Raw genomic sequence first — 22,853 nt, forward strand, 5'->3', positions numbered from 1 at the left:
CATCACACCATAACGCGGAAGTTCGACTCACGGCGGATCTGTCCTTTGGGATTCTTAATATACTCACCAAGGACTTTATGTTCACAGTGTTATAAGAACATATTAAAGCAATTTATTCAATTTCCATATCACCAAATCGACCTCACACATAAATACCTGCGCTTTAAATGTTCCGCACAATTAAAAATGCATATATGCGGTGTCATGATGCACTGAGGTCCATAGTTTACCGCTAATAAAGGGGAATTCCAAAACCAAAACCACTCTTCTTTATTTCATTATCCTCTTGAAACGTTGTTGGGATTTTTCGAAGGCAAACAATTACGCACAATACTACAATGACCTCCAAAAGTATTCTTAAGAAAATAAAAGTGTTTTTGAAGTTAAATCGGCTATTCCGCAGCCAGCAGTGGTGATTTTGTTTATCACAAAACAAAAATAATGCAATAAAATTTAATTAAGAGATAATAACATAAAGCGAGAAATTTTAATAATTTTAATTCCACATCTAAGAGAAAAAACCTTTAAATTTTAAAATATTAATGAAAAATATTTAAGAGAAAATATGTACATATGTCTTCTAAAGAGAATTGTTTTATTGGATATGTCTCCACATTCCAGAACAGGCTGGTTGACAAAATTGTATAGTTATATCAAGTTTAGTTGTGCGTGAAACTTTGTGGGGAGAACTGTTGCGATCGACCCGCTACAAAAAAGAGAAACAAAAACGTAGAAGAATAATTCTTCAAAGAATTCCAATTGATCGTTTTAAGAGTACAAAAACAAAAGTGAATATCGAAAATAAACAAAACTTCAGCAAGAAGTAACAACAACTCTACAAAACCCAACACAAATCCCCCAACAAAGCAGCTGATTGATTTATGAGGAGAATCTGTGGAAGACAACAACAAAATCACGCAACAAACAAGTACCCCCCACCAGTAACTTTTGTCGTTTTTATGCTTCTCGTGATCCCCACCGCCAGCCAACACCAACCATGTTAACATTTAATCGCTTTCTGTTTGCAAGACAGCTTTTTAACAGACCCCAAGCTTTTACAGTTGTGAATAAACATTTAGCAACGACATGTTCAACGCCACCAGAAGTCACGGACTCACACCCACTGAAAGGCATAAAAATTCTTGACCTAACTAGAATTGTGGCTGGTCCATATTGCACCATGATCTTGGCCGATATGGGTGCTGATGTCTATAAAATCGAAAGACCCTATGCTGGTGGTGATGAGTCGCGCAAATGGGGTCCACCCTTCTTGGAGAATAGTAAAGATGCCACCTACTTCTTGGCATCAAATCGTAACAAGAAAAGTGTTTGCATTGATTTGAAAAAGGGCAAGGAAATTATTTACGATCTGGCCCGCAACTGTGATGTCTTGGTGGAAAATTATGTACCCGGTAAATTAGACGAACTGCAGCTGGGTTATGACCAACTAAAGAAGATAGCACCACATTTGATATATTGTTCGCTGACGGGTTATGGTTCCAAGGGGCCTTATGCCAAGCGTCCTGGCTATGATGTTATTGCAGCTTCCATGGGTGGTTTACTGCACATTACCGGAGAACGTCAAGGCCCTCCCAGTAAGGTGGGTGTGGCCGTTACCGACATAGCCACCGGATTATATGCCCATGGTGCCATTTTGGCAGCTCTGCTACACCGGCAACGCACAGGACATGGCCAGAAAATTGATGTCAATCTCTTTTCCACTCAAGTCTCCATGCTGATAAATGTTGCCTCAAATTATCTAAATGCCGGCCTAGATGCCCAACGTTGGGGTACTGCCCATTCCAGCATTGTACCCTATCAAAGTTTCAAAACCAAAGATGGCTATCTCACTCTTGGCACCGGTAGCGATAAACAATTCCAAGAACTGTGCGAACTTTTGAATATCAATCACTTGGCTGAAGATCCGAAATTTAAAACCAACAAAGATCGTGTTAAAAATCGTCAAGAAATTGTTGAACTTTTGGAAAATATTTTTTCTCAGAAAACTTCAAAACAATGGATGGATTTACTTGCCGTTGGTTCATTTCCTGTGGGACCCGTCAACAGCATACGTGAAGTTTTCGAAGATGAGCATATCAAGGCTATAGATTTAGTTAAAACACTGCCACACAGCACCGATGGGGAGGTTAAGGTTGTCGGGCCACCGGTCGAATTTAGTGAATCGAAAAATGATGCCCGCACCGCCCCACCCATATGTGGACAACATACTGATGAAGTTTTGCGGGAGGTTTTGAAATATTCGGATGAACAGATTGGCGAGTTGAGAAATAAAAGGATAATAGAATAGAGGAAATTTGCTATTAAGAACAAAAAAAAAAAAAAAAAAACAAAAGAAAAGAAAAGAAAATGCATTTAAAATAATAAATAAAATAATAAGGTTAATTATGAAATTAAATTGTTGTTTTATGTTTTAGGGCGGAGACACATAAGGGTTTATGCTGAGCTCATTTCTGGCCAAAAACATTTTAAGTAGATTGAAATCGCCTTTTTATTATTTTACCAGAATGAGCTCAGCAAGAAAGCCGTTTCCGCGTGGAGTCAAACTTTGTCCATCCTGTCTGTCTTCACATGATGCTCACCAGAGAAATGCGTAAGTAGCTGATTTTGGTACTCATGAGCCCCATGCTAAAAAACAAGTGTATGTGCGGCTTGCTACTCTAAAAGATAAATGCAAGTGTTGCTTGCCACTCTCAAAATATGTACAAGTGTGGCTAGCCACTCAAAAAATAAGTTATTCAAAAATGGAAATTTTTAGACACTTGGGTATGCTTTCCCGATTAGTTTTGAATACCACGGTGCTCTTGAATCATATTTAAATGGAAGTGCTTACACCTGGGAAGTTTTTGCGGATTCTGAAACTACAATATTCATGGATGAGAATAATCAAAAAATCGCCGGAGCGCTTTTTAAATAAATCGCGATTCAAGTTGACATTTTTAGGGATTGTTTAGGCTTTTACGATTTTGCTTGGAAACCGCAAGTCCTATCAAAATGAGAAAAAAGAAAATGTTGTAGCTACCAAAATTCTCTACAAGATTGACCTTAATGACGTTTTCGTGTGTCTTACAACTTTTGAGATATAGAAGTTCAAATTGGGACAATTCAAATTAAATTCAATTCTGTATCGTCTCCTTATAAAACAATATCATGACTGCAATTTCCCTACTTAAACTTATATATCTAAAAAAATGGTACAACCTAGGAAAACCTACATAAGCCAGTCTTGTAGAGATTTTTCACAGCTATAAGATTTTCTCAGGTCCCATGCCGATAAGACTTGCCGCATTCAAGCAAAATCGCGAAACCCTAACAAAAAAACCTAAAAATGTAAACTGAGCTTCTTTATCTCAAAAATGGTACAGCCTGAGAACAAATCATAAACGTCAAGCCTGTAGAGAATTTTCACAGCTACAACATTTTCTTTAGCTCCATTTGGATGGACTTGCGGTTTCCAAGCAAAATCGTGAAAACCTAAAAAACACCTAAAAATGTGAATTTTGACCGCGATTTATTTAAAACTCCCAACAGCGATTTTTTCTTGTTTTTGGATTTTTCTCATCTATGAACATTGCTGTTTCAGAATTCACAAAAACTTGCCCTGTGTAAGCGGTTTTCATTAAAAGTTAGTTAAGGCGCACCCTTCATGACATTGTTTTATAAGGGGGCCGATACAGTCAGTGCATTGCCCCAATTTGTACTTGAATATCTCAAAAATAGTAAAAGCTACGAAAATACCGTGAAGATCAACCTTATAGAGAATTTTCATAGCTACAACATTTTCTCTATTCCCATTTTGATAGAACTTGTGGTTTCCAAGCAAAATCGCAAAAACCTAAACAACCCATAAAAATGTCAACTTGAATCGCGATTTATTTAAAAAGCCCTCCGGCGATTTTTTTTTCTTTTTTTGATTTTTCTCATCTATGAACATTGTAGTTTCATAATCCGCAAAAACTTTCCAGGTGTAAGCACCTTCCATTTAAATTTGATTCAAGAGCACCGTGATACTCAATAACATTTTCTGTTTTTCTTTGTTTTGTGAGCATTGCCCACACTCAAAGGTTGTAACGGCTTGATCGATCCTAGTCGAGCCGGATTCCAGGTTTTGTGTTGCTGAGATTTCATCAAGTTCATCCTAACTTTCATCTTCATTCATTTCCATCTTCAACTTTCATCTATAAAAAGGTAAGTTTGTGCTTTGTATATTCAAGTGAAACAATAGTGCATAGACTAAAATCGAAGACGGACTATATTGGTCCACACCTTCAGGTACCTCCCTCACAACACTTTTCGATGAAGTGGTGTTTAATGGCTATTCTAGGATAGTTTATTGAAATATTTTCCCCCAGAAGTGGAACTGCCTGAATAATTGGAGCCGCGTTTCTGACATTATGCTGTTACATACTTCTGGTGGAGCTTTACCGGTGCACAATGGTTCAGAAATCGATTTTCCTGGCTAAAAATCAAAATGTTGTTTTGTCAAAGATATTTAATTTCTATATGGGATTCGATACTAAACATAGTGAAACTAAGGAAACCAACAAATTAGGTCAAAATATTGGAAGGGCTGGGCGTGATGATATTGTGTTCATTGTTTTTTTGTAAGGTAGGTAGAATTGTTGCATTTAAAACTCGTTTTAGTAAATTACCATAGTTTATTTGTTGGTGTTTGACCATCTTTAATACATGGGAAGATATAAAAACCACAAAAACACTCATATTTTGATGAAAAATAGTGATAAAACTCAGAAGTTAAACATTAATTTTTTAATCGAGCTTTATGATCTATAATGCAAGTGAAAAAGGAAAGCCGAACCCACACACCCACCACTATGTGACATGCATGTTTCGCCTTCGGTAAAGGCTCTTCAGACATATGGGATGTGGAGCGGCTTCGCTGTCCTAGAATTTTTCTTCTTTCAAATGTATTTTTCTTTTGTTTTTTTTTTTTTACAACAACAATGAGGATTTTCCCATTTATTTGTGCTTTCATGACAAACGTTTAACGCTGCCTTTGAAAGTTATGAGTTTGGCTCTGAACGTTAACACGCCGTGACAACACTTTTTTCCTGTGTTTTTCAAGGACGTGGGTTCAAACCCCAGCTTGGCTCAGCTGATTTTATTTATTTGAAAAATTTGCCTTTTTAGGCGAAGATCATTTTTTTAGTATTAATTTGTTAATTTTTAATCGAGCTTTATGATCTATAATGCAAGTGAAAAAGGAAAGCCGACGATTAGAACCCACACATCCACCACTATGTGACATGCATGTTTCGTCTTCGGTAAAGGCTCTTCAGACATATCGGATGTGGAGTGGCTTCGCTGTCCTCGAACATTTCTTCTTTAAAATGCATTTTTGTTTTGTTTTTTTACAATATTTATTTTATTTATAGCTGTTTTAACACAACATGTGTTAAAACGTAGCCTAATCACAAAGATTTTTTACAAAGTTTTTCCATTCTGCTCTATTTCGAGCTATATAACGTAGTTCATTAAACGATTTGGACGTTTCTTTACTTATAGTCCGGTCAAAATAGACATTGAAATAGCAAAAATTCCCACAAAGCTGAATTTTGGTGGAGAGCTAGGGTTTGCCATTAGAAGCAACGTCCTAAAAGTCCCCATCGATCCCATGTGTGCAAAAAAATTTATTCGGGGTCAAAGGTCAAAATTTAAGGGTTTTTAGATTTTCGGATTTATTTTTTGATAACGGTTGATCTAATCAAAAAGTGACTAAAGTAAATATTGTAGACAGAAAAATTATCTACAAGTTTGACCCTTGTAATTTTTTTCCTAGAATGAACCATTCTTGAGATATAGCTGTTCCAAAAAACACATGATTTTTATGCACTTATAAGGGAAATATGCACATATTCAGAAGAACCGGCTAAAATAAGCGAAGTAATGGGGTCTGTCCCCCAAAAAATATATATTTTCTTGAAGAGTGAAATTATAGCTATCTTCTAAAAAATTCCAACAAAATCGGAGTGTGTTTAGTAGAGTTATTCAATGTTAGAGTCATTTTATGCAAAAATAGCCCATTTAACCCACATGTATAATCGACAGCCCTACGGGAACGACCCCAACGAAAACTCTCCGATTTTTTTTTCAAGTTTTGTCCGAAGGTAGGGTTTGTTGCGCTGATTACGGAAATGTATAATTTTCAACGGTTGCGGATCCGGTTCGCCGGTTATTCGACCCGAAAGGCCAAATTTAAAAACCGGGTTAGACCCGGTTCTACTGAACCGATTACTGCAAAGTGGATATCGTTTGAAAGCTTACGGAAGTATCTAACACATAGTGTCGTTACTTTAACCGGTTCGACACATAATGTACTTACGCGGCTAATTTTTTATTTGACCTTTAGATCGCGATATCTCGAAAATGGTAAGTCTTTTTTAAGAATCATAAAGACCACTCGTGTAGACAATTATTGAATCTACAACTTTTACTTTAGCCGGCTTTTGCTAAGTCTTACCGTTTTTGAGAAAAATTAAAAAAACTGAATAATGCCTCCAAAAATTACCTTTGACCCCGAATAACTTGTTTTGCACACATGGGATCGGTGGGGACTTTTAGGACGTTGCTTCTAATGGCCAACCCTAGCTCTCCACCAAAATTCAGCTTTGTGGGAATTTTTGCTATTTCCCCCTTATACTCATGTCTATTTTGATCGGACTATTATTGTTCTGCGACATTTTGTCTTAGGTTTTCCTCTCTTCCTCGTACCCTGTGGATTCCACTCCAGTGCAGCATGCGTAACGTCCTCATTCGGCTTTCGTAGGGTATGCCCGAGCCATTGGTGTTTCCTTCTTCGTATTTCTACTTCTATTGATGTCTGGTGAGTAACCTGCCACAGGCGTTCGTTGCTTATCACTCTTGGCCACCATATGTTGAGGATGTTGCGGAGGCATCTGTTTATATATGTTTGGAGTTTATTGGTGACAGCTTGCGTAACCAACCATGTATCGCAGCCGTATAGAAGGATTGATTTAACGCACGCGTTGAATATCTTAAGCTTTGTAGTTTGATTTATTTTGTTGCTTCTCCAGACACGGTACATAGATGCAAAAACTCATTTTGCCAATATCTTCCATTGTACCCCCTGTACTGTTTAAGACGCTGCCAAGATATTCAAAATTATCAACATTCTCTACTTCGCCATTGGTGATAAATAGGGGTGAGTTATTATTTGTGTTGATTCGCATACATTTCGTTTTGCGCGTGTTAATTTTAAGCCCAATTTTGTATGCCTCCTGAGAGATTTCTGAGATCTGTGATTGCATATCTTGATGTCTGGTTGCAAGTAGAACATTGTCGCCAGCGTATGCTAGAGCAGATAGGTTGTTGAATGTTGAAAGTGCACACCCTTGTTTTACTCACGCTGGGGAATTCGCCACTCAAGCACCCATCGTGTATCACCCTAGAAACTCCTCCGTTGTAGCTTTTACGTTATATTAATAATTTTTAGTGGAATTCCCTTCACTTCCAAGGCTTTCCATATATAATCTCTCCTTAGCGCATCGAAGGCCTTCCCAAAGTCCACGAACGTCAGATAAAGGGTGGAGTTAAATTCTGCGGATTGTTCTATGAAGTTCCTGACCGCACTAATATGGTCTATGCAGCTACGGTTTGATCGGAAACCATCTTGGGTGCTGGGTAATTGTCTGTCTATCTCGCTCAAAATGGGAGACAGTATGATATGATTAAATAGCTTGGTTATTGATGGTAGAAGCGAGATTCCTCTCCAGTTTTTACGGATTTTCTTGTCCCCTTTCTTTGAAAGCTTTATAATAATTGATTCCTTTCATTCATTTGGTATATCCTCCAGTATCCATATTTTTTTCAAAGAGTGGGAGAAGGAGTAAGGCCATTTTTTCGGTGTTTATTTTAAAACATTCGGCGGGGATTCCGTCGTTCCCTGCAGCCTTTCCAGATTTTATCTTGAGTATCGCATCTTTAACTTCGTCTATATGAAGATATGTTCACATTTGGTTGGGGTATGCTTGCTAATAGCAACCCGTCTATGTCTTCATCATAAATGACATTTAGCGTCCGCTCAAAATGTTGCTTCCATGCCTGCAATTGTGCAGCAGTATCATCAAGGATTGGGTAGTTAATGCGTCCGCGAGAGCCATTAATATCTCTAATTATATTAAATAGATATTTTGTATTGCCTCTGTCTGCTGCTTCTTGTGTGGAATTTGCTAGCTTGTCAAGGGAAGTGTTTTTTTTTCATGCTTGGCTTTTCGCTTTATTCTTGCATTAAAATTTCTGAGTTCTGCATCCAGAGATTTACTGGTGATGTCATCTGTACAAGATAGAAGCCGAATTTTCACTTTTGATCTTTCCTGAATAAGACCCCAGCATTCTTCGGACATCCACTCCTTTCTCTTCTGATAGCCAAGCGTGCTTTCGCATGCATTTTTCAACTGGCTTTTTAAGTTATTCCAAATTTCCTCGGGTGTATTTTCATAGTTTAGCCTAATGTTGTTTATTTTGGCGGATAGGTCATTGCGTACAGCTTCATCATTGAGATTTTTAACATTAAACTTTTTCGCATTTCTGATAGAGAAATTTTTCTTAGGTCTGATGTTTATGCAGAACTCACACAAGAGCAAGTAGTGATCGCTACCTATTTCAGCGCTTCTTTTATTTCTAACATCACAACAGATGTTAAACCAATCTCGGGAGACACAAATGTGATATATTTGTGTGTTGACTTTTCTATTGGGCGATTTTACAATAACAATGAGGATTTTCCCATTTAGTTGTGCTTTCATGACATCCGATGTTCGTATCGCCAGCGTATCTTATTTTGCTTATATATGCATTATTTATTAGGATTCCTCCTTGAGCGTTATTAATTGAATCTTTGAATATTTTTTCCGAATAAATATTAAAAAATACTGGGGGCAGTGTACAGTCCTACCTTACTCCGTCTTTGTTCCGTCATTTCTGCATTGATATTAACATATGCACTTTGATACCAATACAGACTTTTAATGCATCTAATTTCTTTCTCGAATGTTCCAATTGAGCTTGTCATGTTGTACGGTATCAAAAAACATATTTTGTATATTTCTAAATTTTTGGACCAACATTTGCACGCAGAATAGTGCTTCTCGCGTTCTTTTGCCTCTTTAAAGACGCCAAATTGTGTTTCACACATTCCCTTTTCGCATTTTTCATATATCCGTTTGTGTATAATTTTTGGGAAAATTTGCATATAATTATTGTTGACCTTTGATCGCTATCTTATTCTTATGTTCATTTAGCTTTTAGGGCATGATAAGTCAGTAGTGGTTGCATTTTTTTGGGTGAGATTTTTTTTTGAATGGTTATAAATGTGGACTTCAGCCATTTCTGGAGGTATTGTCTGGTGTCATAATTGTAGTTAAGTTTTGTCAACAGGTCAATATTGTCATTATTTATCATTTTTAGTATTTCGGCAGTTATTTCATCAGGACCCGCGTCGTTCTCGAAGGGATTTTAATGCATCTTCGACTTCTTTTTGGCCGCTGTCCACTACTTTCCGTAAATGTTCTTTCAGAGTACGATTAAACCTTTCCACCTTTCCTTTGCCGTCGGATGAGGGATGCAGAGGCGAAGAACACCATAGCGACATATCCAGTTTTGGATAAAAACGTTTACAATTATCTTGGCTTCTTGATTTGGGATGGCCATTTGTTTCCAGGGTCGCTTATTGGGAACATTCCAGCCACATCGATCGCTCTTCCTTCAAATGGTGCCCCGAGTTGTACAGCTGCATGTAGCCTCGATTCTTTCGTGTTGGATCTATGGCTTTCATGCTCCTTTCACAATTGGATATCCGTTCCGCAATTTTCTTCTCAATGTCCAGAAACTTCTCATTGTGAGCCAAAAATTTCTCAACAACGGACTGAATTTTCTCATCAAAATTTTGCCATTAATTCCGTCTGAGATTTTCGTAATATGTATATATATATTTTTTTTCGAGTAGCTCTGTCATTTCCGTTCGATCAATCGGCAGTTTTAGGGAAAATGTTGTGTCACATTGCGACTACTCAATGCAGTGCAGTAATAAATAGTTCTATAAAAAGGAACGAAAAATATAATACGTGCGGCTGAAGGATCCAGCTGTGGTAACAGCATACAACCAAAGCCTACATTCACGTCTTAATGCAAACCCCCAAAACAGTTGGCAAGACATCAAACAAGCTTGCAAAATATCGGCAAAAAATGTTCTAGGAATTAAGCCCAAAAATATAAAACCTTGGATTGGGGCGGAAACATGGCATGAAATAGAAACTCGCAAAAAACTTCACAACACCATCTTTCGATCTAAATGTCCAGCCACCAAAACACAAGCGCGTATAGCATACCTCAATCAGCCCGCAAAGTGACATATATGATCCGTTCTGACCGTGAAAGATACCTAAATGAAATAGCAAATGAAGCCGAACGAGCATCGAATACTGGCAATCTAAGAGGCGTGTATGCTGCCATTAAGCAACTATGCGGTAATAATATTAGAGGTACGGCAATCTTGAAGGATAATGATGGTGGTGTGATTATTTTACATCACAGTCTCAGACAACTAATAGGGTCGTAGCTGAAACTGATATACTGATTACCAGACGCAACCCGAGAAGAGCCATTTCAACTGATCCTCCAACAACAACGGAAATTATATCTATATTGGACAATATGAAAAATTGTAAGTCGGCTGGCCCAGATACTATTACGGCAGAACTTTTAAAATATGGATCCAATACAATCGCGGAATATCTTACACCACTTATTCAAAATGCTTGGATCAACAACAACATTCCAAATGACTGGAAAGACGGCACCGTTATCACTATCCCCAAAAAGGTGATCTAACACTATGCACAAAATTGGAGAGGTATAACATTGCTGAACTCCATCGGCAAAATTATGGCTACTCTAATTCTACAAAGAATCCAACCTATGATTGATGAGACGCTACGTAAAGAGCAAGCGGGGTTTAGGCCGGGACGATCGTGCGTAGATCATATAAATACCTTGCGAATTATAATTGAGCAATCAATCGCCCTAATACAAGAACTGTACAATGGAGCCCAATACGCTTTAATGGTAAGGAGAGCAAACCATTTAATACCTCAGCTGGAGTGAGACAAGGATGTGTATTATCACCCACGCTATTCATAATACTCTTGGACTGGGTAATAGAAGAAACTAACACACAATTTCCTTGGTGATATTGATTACGCTGATGACATCTGTCTATTGACACACAACTTCTCCGCGATGGAAGCAAAACTTATGAAATTATTCGAAAACGCAAATAAGGTCGGATTACGAATAAATTTCACCAAGACTAAACTAATGCGTATCTGTTCAGAAATCGCAAGGCTAATGACAATCAATGGAATAACTATTGAAGATGTAACGTCGTTCAATTACCTTGGATGCACAATATCTAAAGATGGCAGCTCAGCGACAGATATTAACGATCGTATCAATAAGGCGCGGTCAGCTTTTATGAAATTAAATAAAATATGGAGATCCAATACCATACCCAAGAAAACAAAACTCAAAATATTCTGTCTTACTTTACGGATGTACTACATGGAGCTTTACAAAATCAACTCAACAAAAGTTACAATCTTTTATGAACCGCTGCCTCAGACAAATATTACACATTTACTGGCCCAATTGGATATCAAACGAATCCTTATGGCGAATTGCAACCCATTATCCATCGAAATACGTAAGAGAAAGTGGACATGGATCGGTCATACACTTAGACGACCCCCATCAGAAATAGCGAGATCATTCGAATGGAATCCCCAAGGGTACCGCAGCCAAGGGCGCCCTCGGAATACATGGATACGCTGTGTGAGGCAAGAATATGAAGCAGCCCAACTTTCATGGAATCAAATAAAGATGCTAGCAAGAGATAGAGATAAATGGAGAGATTTTGTTAATGCCCTATGTTCCTCGTGAACGTTTTATTTATGTATATAATAATTGTATTAACTTTAAAACTTACATAAATAAATAAAGGACATATCGTCTGCTCCGTCGGAAAAGGTCGTAAGTCCACTTTTTTTGGAAATCGCGTTTTTGTTACAGGATGATAGTACAAGTCAAAACACGTCGTATGATACCAGAAAATGGTAGTATGTCGCGTTTTTCTATACGTTTTGCCCTTGTCGGAAAAGGTCGTAAGTCCACAAAACGTACAAATTTGAGTACGAAAAGGTCGTAAGTCCACAGGAAAATGTATACTTTAAAAGAATACTACAGCTAATGTAATTCAGATATAATGTTCAACGTCATCCATGGTTGGGGTACAATGTAAAGAACTAGCCTACACCTTTAGATGATAATCGGATGATATTTGGCGGAGCCTGTGGACCAAACTTTTGAACAAAAATGTGATAATTTCTATATTGCAACGAAAATTTACATTAGAAATCTATTTTCCCCTATAAGCGAACTGATTATGAAAGATGGACTTCTGGCCTTTTCATTGATACAAATTGGGATGCTGTATGTGTTCAAATACCTCATGTATTGAAAAATTTGTAAAAAAAAAATCAAAATTTTTACTGTTTTTTCTTACTTAACTTTATCAACGGGTAATTTGTGGTTTCTCTAGGGACATTTATTCACATAATGAGATTAGTTTGTATTCTAAATTCAATAAATTAATACCTACTAACGGACGGGTAACTGCAATGTTTATATTATTAAATGATTCTAAAATAATAATTGATTGAAATGTTATTAAACTAAGAAGACATCAAGGTTTTTGCTAACAAAGAGCAGTATGAATTTGGAATGGAATTAGACGATGGTGTCATGGGTCTAGTTCCCTCTGGTTTTCAGGGTGATTCTGAAAGCTCTGATGATAAACTTCCTAAACGCAGGAAGACATTACATGCTGAAGATTCTACATGATTTGCAGACAAAAACAAAAGATGCAGTGAGTTGGGGCAGAAATATTTGAGAAGACAAAAAAGGACACTATTTGGGATTACAATGTAGCTAAGAAACCACGTACATTAACGGAATTAATCATGCAATTTAATTGAAGGAAAAGGTCGTAAGGCAAAAATACCTTTTCTTACCTTTTCTTATGTCAATTAAATTTTTTTGCATCGCAAATTAGTTGGGATATGCAAGTGAATATCAATAACAAGTAAGAACATCGTTAAATTCGGCCAGACCGAACTAGTTATACCCTCCACCATGAGTTGTATTGAATTTTAGTTCAATTAGTTTCCTTTCGTTTATGAAGTAGACTAAATACCGAATTTCAGCAATTTCGGTAAAACCTTCAAAATACCGAATTTCGGGAGGCACCGTTCTATGGGGCTATATGAAGGCGTGGACCTATATAGATAAATTTATGGGAGAAAGTTTTATACCCGAAACGAAGAATATATACCAAATTTCAGCCATTTCGGAGGAATATTGAGGCCACACCTTCAAAATACCGGAAATCGGGAGGTACCGTTCTATGGGGGCTATATGAAGGCGTCAATACCAAACATCTTAGAAGTAATAGAAACTTCTATACCAAATCACGAAGATCTATATTAATTTCCAAAGACGGACAGACGGTCATGCTTATACCGACTTAGAATTTTACTCTGGTCGGGTCATATTGCTTAAGTATGTACCCAGGATTGGGGAAACGGAATCGTTAATAAGTTTTATATATAGGGCATTTGAAAAATAGGGCACAGGTGTAACCCGCCAAGGGACATCCCTGTGCATAATCTGAAAATTACATGGAGTAAGTACTTAGGGTCGGAGATTCAACAACCGTTGCCTCGCAAATTAATTTTCTAACCGATACTTTCATAACTTTTGCAAAAAAGCGTTTTTTTTTTTAAATAGGACCTGCCCCCGCCCCTTCCGAATTTAAAAAATATAAAGCCTATTTTCACCTCGGTTGTTCCTTGTATATTCTCTGAAATTTTCAAAAAGAATCGGTTCAGCCGTTTTTGAGTCTATGCGGAACATACACACATTGTCTTTTATATATAAGATTTAACACTAAAGTTTTGGTCCATTAAACCCGCTAATAATTATCTCATCACCATGTTAAATTGCAAGCTTACTCTTTTTCTTTAACTCAAATCATTCTTTAAATTTCGCTTCGATCGGAATATTACTGCGATCTACAGGATCGGGTAAAAATTGTGGGCTTGGTCTATTTCACACCTTTCGATCATAACCAACATCTAATGGGGTTACTTCTGGTCGGAACCCGACCTCTCCACAAAATTTCGTGACGATCGGTCCAAAATTGAGGCATAAAGTTTTATTACAATTGTTAATGGATGGACGGACACACATAGCTAGATCGCTTTATCTTGTCAAGATATGAAAAAATGGCGAAGGGAGGTGGTCTACGACGAATACTTCGCGATGTTACACGAACATTGGACAAAACAAGCGTATAACACCCTTTCAACATTGTTTTGTAAAGTATAAATATTTTATTTTAAAAATGTCCGTAAATTGTAGGAAAAGGTCGTAAGTCCCTACAAAAATACAAAACTGTACAAGGAAAAGGTCGTAAGTCCAAAGACATCCAATTATCTCCCAAACGCGCCGGAACTTTATCAAAGTACAGGTATTGAAGTGGAATAAATAAACGAAAAATACTGCCTTTACCACCATAATAAAATCTTTAATACAGAAAGCGCTGTAATGTTTTTTCTTCCTCCTGAAAAATTTATTAAAAGGGACTTACGACCTTTTCCGACGGAGCAGACGATATATATAATGCAGTGGTCACCATGTCTGTAGAACTAATGAAATCCTTAAGAACAGTTGAAGTTTTTCACACTACGACTACACTACAATGAATATTTCAATTAGCACCCAAACGATCATTTCTTCAGATAAAATGCTAACATTTCGGGAGAGTTAAAATTCCTTTTAACAATGTTTCCATTGACCTCTGGCAACCCTATGTGGCGAACCGTTTATCGGATATGTGTGATAATTAACATTTTATTAAGAATTGTTTTCCTCATTACACTGTAATTAATGTGTGCATCGAAATGTTTTAATTAGCACCCAAATCCCCATTAAAAAATGCATTTTAACCAAAGTTCTAAATTTTCGAGAGTTTAAATTCCATTATTTTAAAAAATTAACATTTACAGCAGCACTATGCAAATGTAAACAATGCACCTTAATTTTTACACAAAAACTAAATAGAAGTGCAGTTACAACTACACTACTATGAATGTGTCAATTAAAATATAATAATTAGCACCCAAAATGGTCATTAAATGTACATTGCTGCTTCTTTCAATCGAAAATCTAAAGAAAAATTAAAGTTTCCATTGAGCTGTGGCAACACTAGGCAAATGTAAACAATGCACCTTAACTTTCACACGAAAATTAAATAGAAGTACAATCAATATGTATGTGACACTCCATACATACAGACATTTTAAAACAACAACAAACACAACTTGCACTTGACCCAGTGCTCACAAATCTTTAATGGAGTTCAATTAAAAATTAACCCGGGAACCAGGCTATAAGTTACTCACTCTTGAAAAGCATTATCCAGCTGACATCTGGCGTATCCCACTATCGATTTAATAACGTTGACAACCACAACAAAAGGTTTAGTTGCAAACGACATGATTGCGGCGGGGGCGATGGACATGTGACAGCAAAGTTGTTTATCACCAATAAATATTTTAAACGTTTAACTTTTTTATCTTTTTAAAGTCAAGGACACTTTCATGTGGTTTCACTTCTTATGACACTCGACAGATGACGAGGTTCTTGTGTTCTTTTCGTTTATAAACGACACTCAAAATGTTTCATTTGTTGACAAGAATTATTGTTGTTACTATCACATACAGGCGCTGGTTGAGTCCCCCCACAATATACAGAAAACACGAACAAGAAAAAATAACGCGAATGGCCGCAATAAATCCCAGCAAACAACCTTTGACGTGTAGTTGCACCAAACAACTGAAAACTGATTGATTTCTGTTGCAGTTGGACTGGCAACAAAGCCCCAAAGACCCAAGAAATTGTAACCAAGAAAAGCAATGAATGTGAAGAAGAGCTACTTGGGAAGAGTGCATAAGCGAGAGAGAAATGAAGAATTCATTGTTAATTTCGTTCGTTGCATATGTATGTATTTTGGGTGTGTGGGGCTGTGATATGTTTGTCTCTTGGCCAATGTTTTGTTAATTAGAAAAAAACTACAAACAAATTAAAAGATTACAAAAAATCTCGCACCTAATGTAAATAAACAATGTTGCCAATGGCATGTCGAAAGTTAAACGCTGAAATATGTATATCGCGAGAAATGTTCAAGCTTTTGGGTTGTGTTGTTGTAGCAAAGCAAATAGTAGGTGTGTCTTTTTACTTACTAAATGTTGCTGAAACATTTTTTTCAGCAACTTTTCCTTTATACAACTGTCAAAGTCTGCAACATTAGTAATAATTATTACTAATTATCACGTAAAAAGACACAGCTAGTATGTTCGTATATTTTATTCAGTTATTTGTGGTGCAATTCTGTAACAAATTTTTGGAGTTACCGACAGTAATTAGTAAAATTAAAATGCTTGTAATTTATGAAATTAACGATATTTTTCGTTTAATTAGCGACCATTAAAAAGTAGTCGTAAAGTTCTACCCAATGCAAAGTTATATAAGGTATATGCATTAATTACAACAACTAACAAATTTACAAAAACAACATTATTCTTACTAGAAGTTTACACCAGACAGTTTGTCTTCAAATACAACTCTGATTTACATACATTTGTCGGCTGTCTCCCAGCTGTCTATCAATTTTTTACAGACAGCAGGGTTAACAAGTTTTTGACATTTTTGTGAAAAAGAAGTGAGATGATAATTTAAATGTGTTGAAAACAAAAGAATATGAACAAAAACAAAATATGTGATCGGAAAACAAAAGGAAATCTATGGTTTCCATTCATAATTTTACAACTGTTTTTGCAGTTGTCTGGACGCCTACGTCCCAGAGGCAAGTTTTGGGTTTTTGACAATCAATACATGAAGTCAACTGTCCTGTCTTTTGTAAACGCAGGGTTATTGAAAATTAATTGTCAAAGATAAATATTGAAAATATTTGGTGTGTTTTTTTACTTACTAAATGTTGCTGAAACAATTTTTTCAGCAACTTTTCCTTTATACAACCGTCAAAATTTGAAACATTAGTAATAATTATTACAAATTATCGAGTACGCAGACAGGCATATTATCAGGAAAAACATAAATACATTTGGAAAATCCTCTAAAATAGGGCTGAAGCCCACAATACAATGATGCATATACTGCCAATAGATCTACACATCAAAGCAACTGCGGCCTGCAATGCTGCAAGGCTACGTGCTCTAGGAACGTGGAGAGATAGAGCTTACGGACATGCCTGCGTGCTTCTCAAACTACCGGGAAAAATAGCAACTAATGCTGATTACTGCACACCTGCAATAACTTTTGATCAGCCTTTTAAAGTTAAATTTCCAACCAGGAAAGAATGGAAAAATAGAACTCCTCTGACGGGGTACGACATCAATGTATACACGGACGGTTCTAAGGTGAATTGTGGAGTCGGCTCTGGTGTCTACTTGGAAGAAGCAAACATATTTACATCCACAAAGCTACCTGAAGATTACAGCGTTTTTCAGGCGGAGATACTGGCTATAAAGGAAGCTTGTAATATACTTCAACAGCACCACTCACCAAACTCAATAGGAATTTTTGTTGACAGTCAAGCGGCGCTACTAGCATTGAATTCAAACTTTGTCAATCAAAGTTGATGAAGGAATGTAAAGAAGAACTTGCTAAGCTAGGGCGTCTGACCAGAGTAGTTCTTACTTGGATCCTAGGTTATAAGGGCCTTGTTGGTAACGAAAAATCAGACGAACTAGCTAGAGCGGGATCTGCCTCTAACGAACTTCCAAGGGCGTCAATCGCAACACTAATGGGAGTAGTTAAAGGCGATATCTTCAAATACTATCGTTCACAAGCAGAGATCAGATGGGACAAGACTGAAACTTGTAAAATATCAAAATCTACATGGTCACACTACAACATGAATCGTACAAAGTTCCTGATTAGCCAAAATCGACGTAACCTGGCAAGACTAATTGCGGTGCTATCCGGTCACTGGGCCATTGGTAACCATGCAGAGTGCTTACATATTCCACACAATGACTACTGTCGCAGCTGCGGAAACGAAGAAGATGAAGAAACTGTTGAACACCTGTGGTTTTCAAAACGGTATATTTTAACATACTAATTGAGGCTATGAAGATTATAGCCACCACGTACACCAACCAACCAGAGCAAATTTTAATCATAAGGTAAATATAACGTATTCTGAACTCTCGTAGGTAATTTCTATTACACGTTTAGGATGGTAGCAAATTTCGAAGTTTCAAATTTCACGAGTAGACCCCATTACATTTTGAAAACTAAATTGACAAAAAAGTAAGAATACAGCTTATTGTCACTTATACCTTATATAAAAATGCCTTGGTTCTACCATGGCGGAACTACCAGGTAGTGGTATCACACCAGCTGATCGAATATGAAAAGTAAAATCCCTTTATAAAAAATTATTTTTGTTGTAATTTTCCCAACAACATAAAGAAAGTTTTGACATAACATATTCAAAATTTTACGATGCCACTACCTGGGTAATTGTGCCATGGCTTCTACTGATAGCAACAGTGTTATTAACTTTTATTTTAACTTTTCATTCATAATTTGGAGTTTTCATTTTACCGATTTTTGTCGGTAACTCAAAAAATGAGTTCGAGAATCGCACTACTGGTCCTGGTTTATCTATATCCGAATTCAAAAAACCTGCCACCCAGACTGGCTTCGTCCATAAAGAATCAGGAGACAGGTGAGTGGTGTTAGCTGGGCAGTTAAACAAATACAGCGTGTCGTGAGGTCCATCTGAAATGAGGCGACTGCATCGTTCAGAGCTTAACTGGGCTAAAACCAATTATGTTTGACTTGGCAGCTGGCGTTCCTCTGCGATGGATGGTGGATGGTCCTCGAGTACGGCATTCACACTGTATTTTTGTATTGGTGTGCAACTGCATCAGTATGAAGAATGTTATCAAGGTCTTGCCTGGTAGGCTCGTTGATCTAGAGGTTCTTGTTTATATCTTTGGACCTCCCTCTCACCAAATCATGAAGCCTGTCCACTAAATCGTGGCAGTGATGCTCACGGCGATGAGCACCCATGCAGGAACTGCATCGACAACATCTTGTTGTGTTGATGTACCTGTAAAATCTTCATTTCCTCATGAAGATGGTCCACTGGTGTCATGAGTGGGCACCCTATTGCAGACCTCAGGGCGGAATTCTGGAATTTTTGAACATTCTTTCACTGCGTAGCTCTAACATTTGCGCAACACACGGGCCCCGTATAGCTTACCACAGAACGGCCTAATGTTTTTTCAGTTTTTATTCCCAGCGCTTCAAGTGCTGCCGGCTAGGGATTTTAGAACCATATTTCTACTTCTGATGTCGCAAATAGATGTGGCTTGTTGTCGAACGTTACACACGGTGTGCCTTAACCATATTTAAGTGGAAGGTGCTTACACCTGGGAAGTTTTTGCAGATTCTGAAACTACAATGCTCATAGATGAGAAATCTCAAGAAACAAAAAAAAAAAAATCGCCGGTGGGATTTTCAAATAAATCGCGATTTAAGTTCACATTTTTAGGGGTTCTTTAGGTTTTCACGATTTTGCTTGGAAACCGCGAGTCCTATGTAAATGGACCTAAGGAAAATATTGTAGCTGTGAAAATTCGCCACAAGATTGACCTTTATGATATTTTCGTAGGTTTTACCGTTTTTGAGATGTAGAAGTTCAAATTGAGACAATGGTCATGGTCAGTGCGCCTTAACTAACTTTTGATGAAAACCGCTTACACATGGGGAGATTCTGCTGATTCTGAAGCAGCAATGTTCATAGATAAGAAAAATAAAAAAATCAGAAAATATCGCCGGAGGGATTTTTAAATAAATCGCGATCAAAATTCACATTGTTAGGGGTTTTTTAGGTTTTCACGATTTTGCTTGGAAACCGCAAGTCGTATCGAAATGAGTCTAAAGAAAATGTTGTGGCTGTGAAAATTCTCTACAAGATTGAACTTTAGGTTTTTTCGTAGGTTTTACCATTATTGAGATATAGAGGTTTAGTTCGAAGTTTTAGGTTTTTATCTTAAGTCTTCGAGATTTTGCTTGGAAACCGCAAGTTTTGATATGACTTGCGGTTTCCAAGCAAAATGGGACTAAAGAAAATGTTGAAGCTCTGAAAATTCTTTACAAGATTGTATGATTTATTTTTTCCTAGGTTTTACCATTTTCAAGATATATAAGTTTAATTTGGGAAATTGCAGTAATGACATTGTATATGGAGGCGATAGAGTCAGTGCATTGTCTCAATTTGAAATTCTATATCTCAAAAACGGTAAAACCTACGAAAATATTATAAAGGTCAATCTTGTGGAGAATTTTCACAGCTTTAGGCCCATTTACATAGAAGTCGCGGTTTCCAAGCAAAATAGTGAAAACCTAAAGAACACCTAAAAATGTAAACTTAAATGGCGATTCATTTGAAAATCCCTCCGGCGAGGGAAGGTGTAAGCACCTTCCATTTAAAATTAGTTAAGGCGCACCGTGTACACTCAATATCTTGGGGTAGTTAGTTGTCGCAATCAGGGCACCATCGATCAATATGTTCAGGGTGAGGCTCATTTTAGTCGGATTTAGTTGTGGATATTTTCATTCCATGGTAGAACAAACAGGGTAAAGTGACGTAGGGGATGGAAGATATCAAGGAACGGTCCTGACCGGCTTTAACATGGCAAAGTCCAGGATTTGTTTTGGTCCCTCTTTCATCTCAAGGTGCACTGACCTCCCCGTGGTGTCACCTGGGAAACTGTCTCTAACACCCGTTAAATGTAGGGAGCAAACATGTGCCGCTCGTTCACCCATAAGAACGTTAAAAAACATGGGTTTGCGTGTTGGATGTACGATCTTTCCAAGGTGCAAACATAGACTCGGACCACTACCTTGTTGCAGCAAAGGTACGTAACAAACAAAGTACGAACAGACACAACACGAAAGTTAGACATCGGTAAGCTGCAATCACAACAGATAGCCACATCATATTCCACTCAACTGGCCCAACTGCTCAATCAAAGCACTCCTAGTCCCGATAACATATCAGCACAACGGCAAAACATTGCCCACTCTATGCAAACAGCCGTAAAATCAGTACTTGGATACCAGAGACCTCCACCAAGGAATCCATGGTATGATCAGGAGTGTCGTGCTGCTACCGAAGAGAAAAATGCGGCATATAGGGCTACTTTACAATCTGTATCAACGCGTAACGCACGAGAGAGGTATCGGGAGAAAAGGAGAGAGGAGAAACGTCTTATCCGCAGGGAAAAGAGAGAGAGATGGAAAAGCGGGAGTGTGAACAAATCGAGATGTATAGAACACTGATGGGCAAATTGCGAGAGACTCATGTATTTTTTACACTTTTGTGTGTGAGGCGGAGCATTTCTGCCCATCAGTGGTATAGAACACATAATGAAGTCCGAAAATTCTATCAAAAAGTGAAACATCAAACTGATGACTTTGTAACTGGCACATCCTCCTGTAAAGACCAGCAAGGAAATCTGGTAACTGATGCAGAACGTGTACTAATGATGTGGAAAGAGCATTTTTCCAAATTGTTGGTATCCAATAGTAGCGAAGCATTTTTCCAAATTGTTGGTATCCAATAGTAGCGAAGTCGACGAAGAACCACAGATCCAATCTCAGAAGATGGTATTGAATGTATACCAGCCGGCCAAGATGAGGTAAAGACAGCAATAAACCAGCTGAAGAATAATAAGGCAGCAGGAGCTGATGGCCTACCAGCCGAGCTGTATAAAACCGGAGGCGACACGCTGTTAAGGTGTATGCATCAGCTAGTTAGCTCCATCTGTCAGGAAGAACGCGTACCCGACGATTGGAACCTGAGCATCCTGTGTCCCGTCCATAAGAAAGGAGATAAGACTTTATGCTCCACAGGGGACATAAGTCTTCTCCCTATCGCCTACAAGATAGTGACAGGGATATTGTGCGAACGACTAAAGCCCATGGTCAACGAAATAATTGGACCATACCAATGCAGCTTTGTCCTGGCAAGTCCACCATTGACCAGATCTTTACTCTGCAGCAAATCCTGTAGAAGACCCAAGAGATGCAGATCGACACCTACCACCTTTTTGTCGATTATAAAGCAGCCTTCGACAGCCCGCCAAGCCATGTCTGAATTTGGTATCCCTGCAAAGCTCATTCGGCTTTGTAAAATGACTCTAACTGGCACAAGATCTTCAGTTAAAATAGGAAAGAACCTCTCCGAAGAGTTTTGTACCAAAAGAGGTTTCAGGCAAGGAGACAGCCTTTCGTGTGATCTTTTCAACATCCTGCTAGAAAAGGTTATACGAGAATTTTTGCAAAAATCTTTGGGATTGCTGGAAATTCATTGAAAAAAGTGAAGCTGTTTCAGCCTTTGTATTTGAAATCAAAAGGCACATGTTTATTATTTAATTTAACAAAATACCACACATATTAACAAATGTTGTACCGCCTCTGTAAGCGGTGTTTTAGTGTGGGGCACGTCGTTCGGACTTGGATGGGGTTACATGTCCTTGATATGAAGAAGTATTTATGGGAAATAGTTTGTTTGGGAATGATATATTTTTTCCTCAAAAACATTTATCCCAAATATACATGGAAAACAGAAACAGAAAATT

General features: G+C 37.6%; 1 protein-coding gene across 1 annotated transcript; it reads left to right on the forward strand.

Annotated features, from left to right (window-relative positions):
- The first annotated feature begins 302 nt into the window (after positions 1–302).
- Positions 303–2,416, forward strand: LOC141388210 (succinyl-CoA:glutarate CoA-transferase-like). Its single transcript, XM_073958232.1, has one exon. The coding sequence runs from the start codon at positions 998–1,000 to the stop codon at positions 2,306–2,308; it is 1,311 nt and encodes a 436-aa protein (XP_073814333.1). The 5' UTR covers positions 303–997; the 3' UTR covers positions 2,309–2,416.
- The last annotated feature ends 20,437 nt before the right edge of the window (positions 2,417–22,853 follow it).

This window comes from Musca autumnalis, unplaced genomic scaffold (genome assembly GCF_047663935.1).
Source record: "Musca autumnalis isolate F117 unplaced genomic scaffold, ASM4766393v1 scaffold_789, whole genome shotgun sequence".
NCBI classification, from domain to species: domain Eukaryota; kingdom Metazoa; phylum Arthropoda; class Insecta; order Diptera; family Muscidae; genus Musca; species Musca autumnalis.

Coding starts and splice junctions, on each gene's coding strand:
- LOC141388210 (XM_073958232.1), top strand. CDS start 998: ATGTTAACATTTAATCGCTTTCTGTTTGCAAGACAGCTTTTTAACAGA.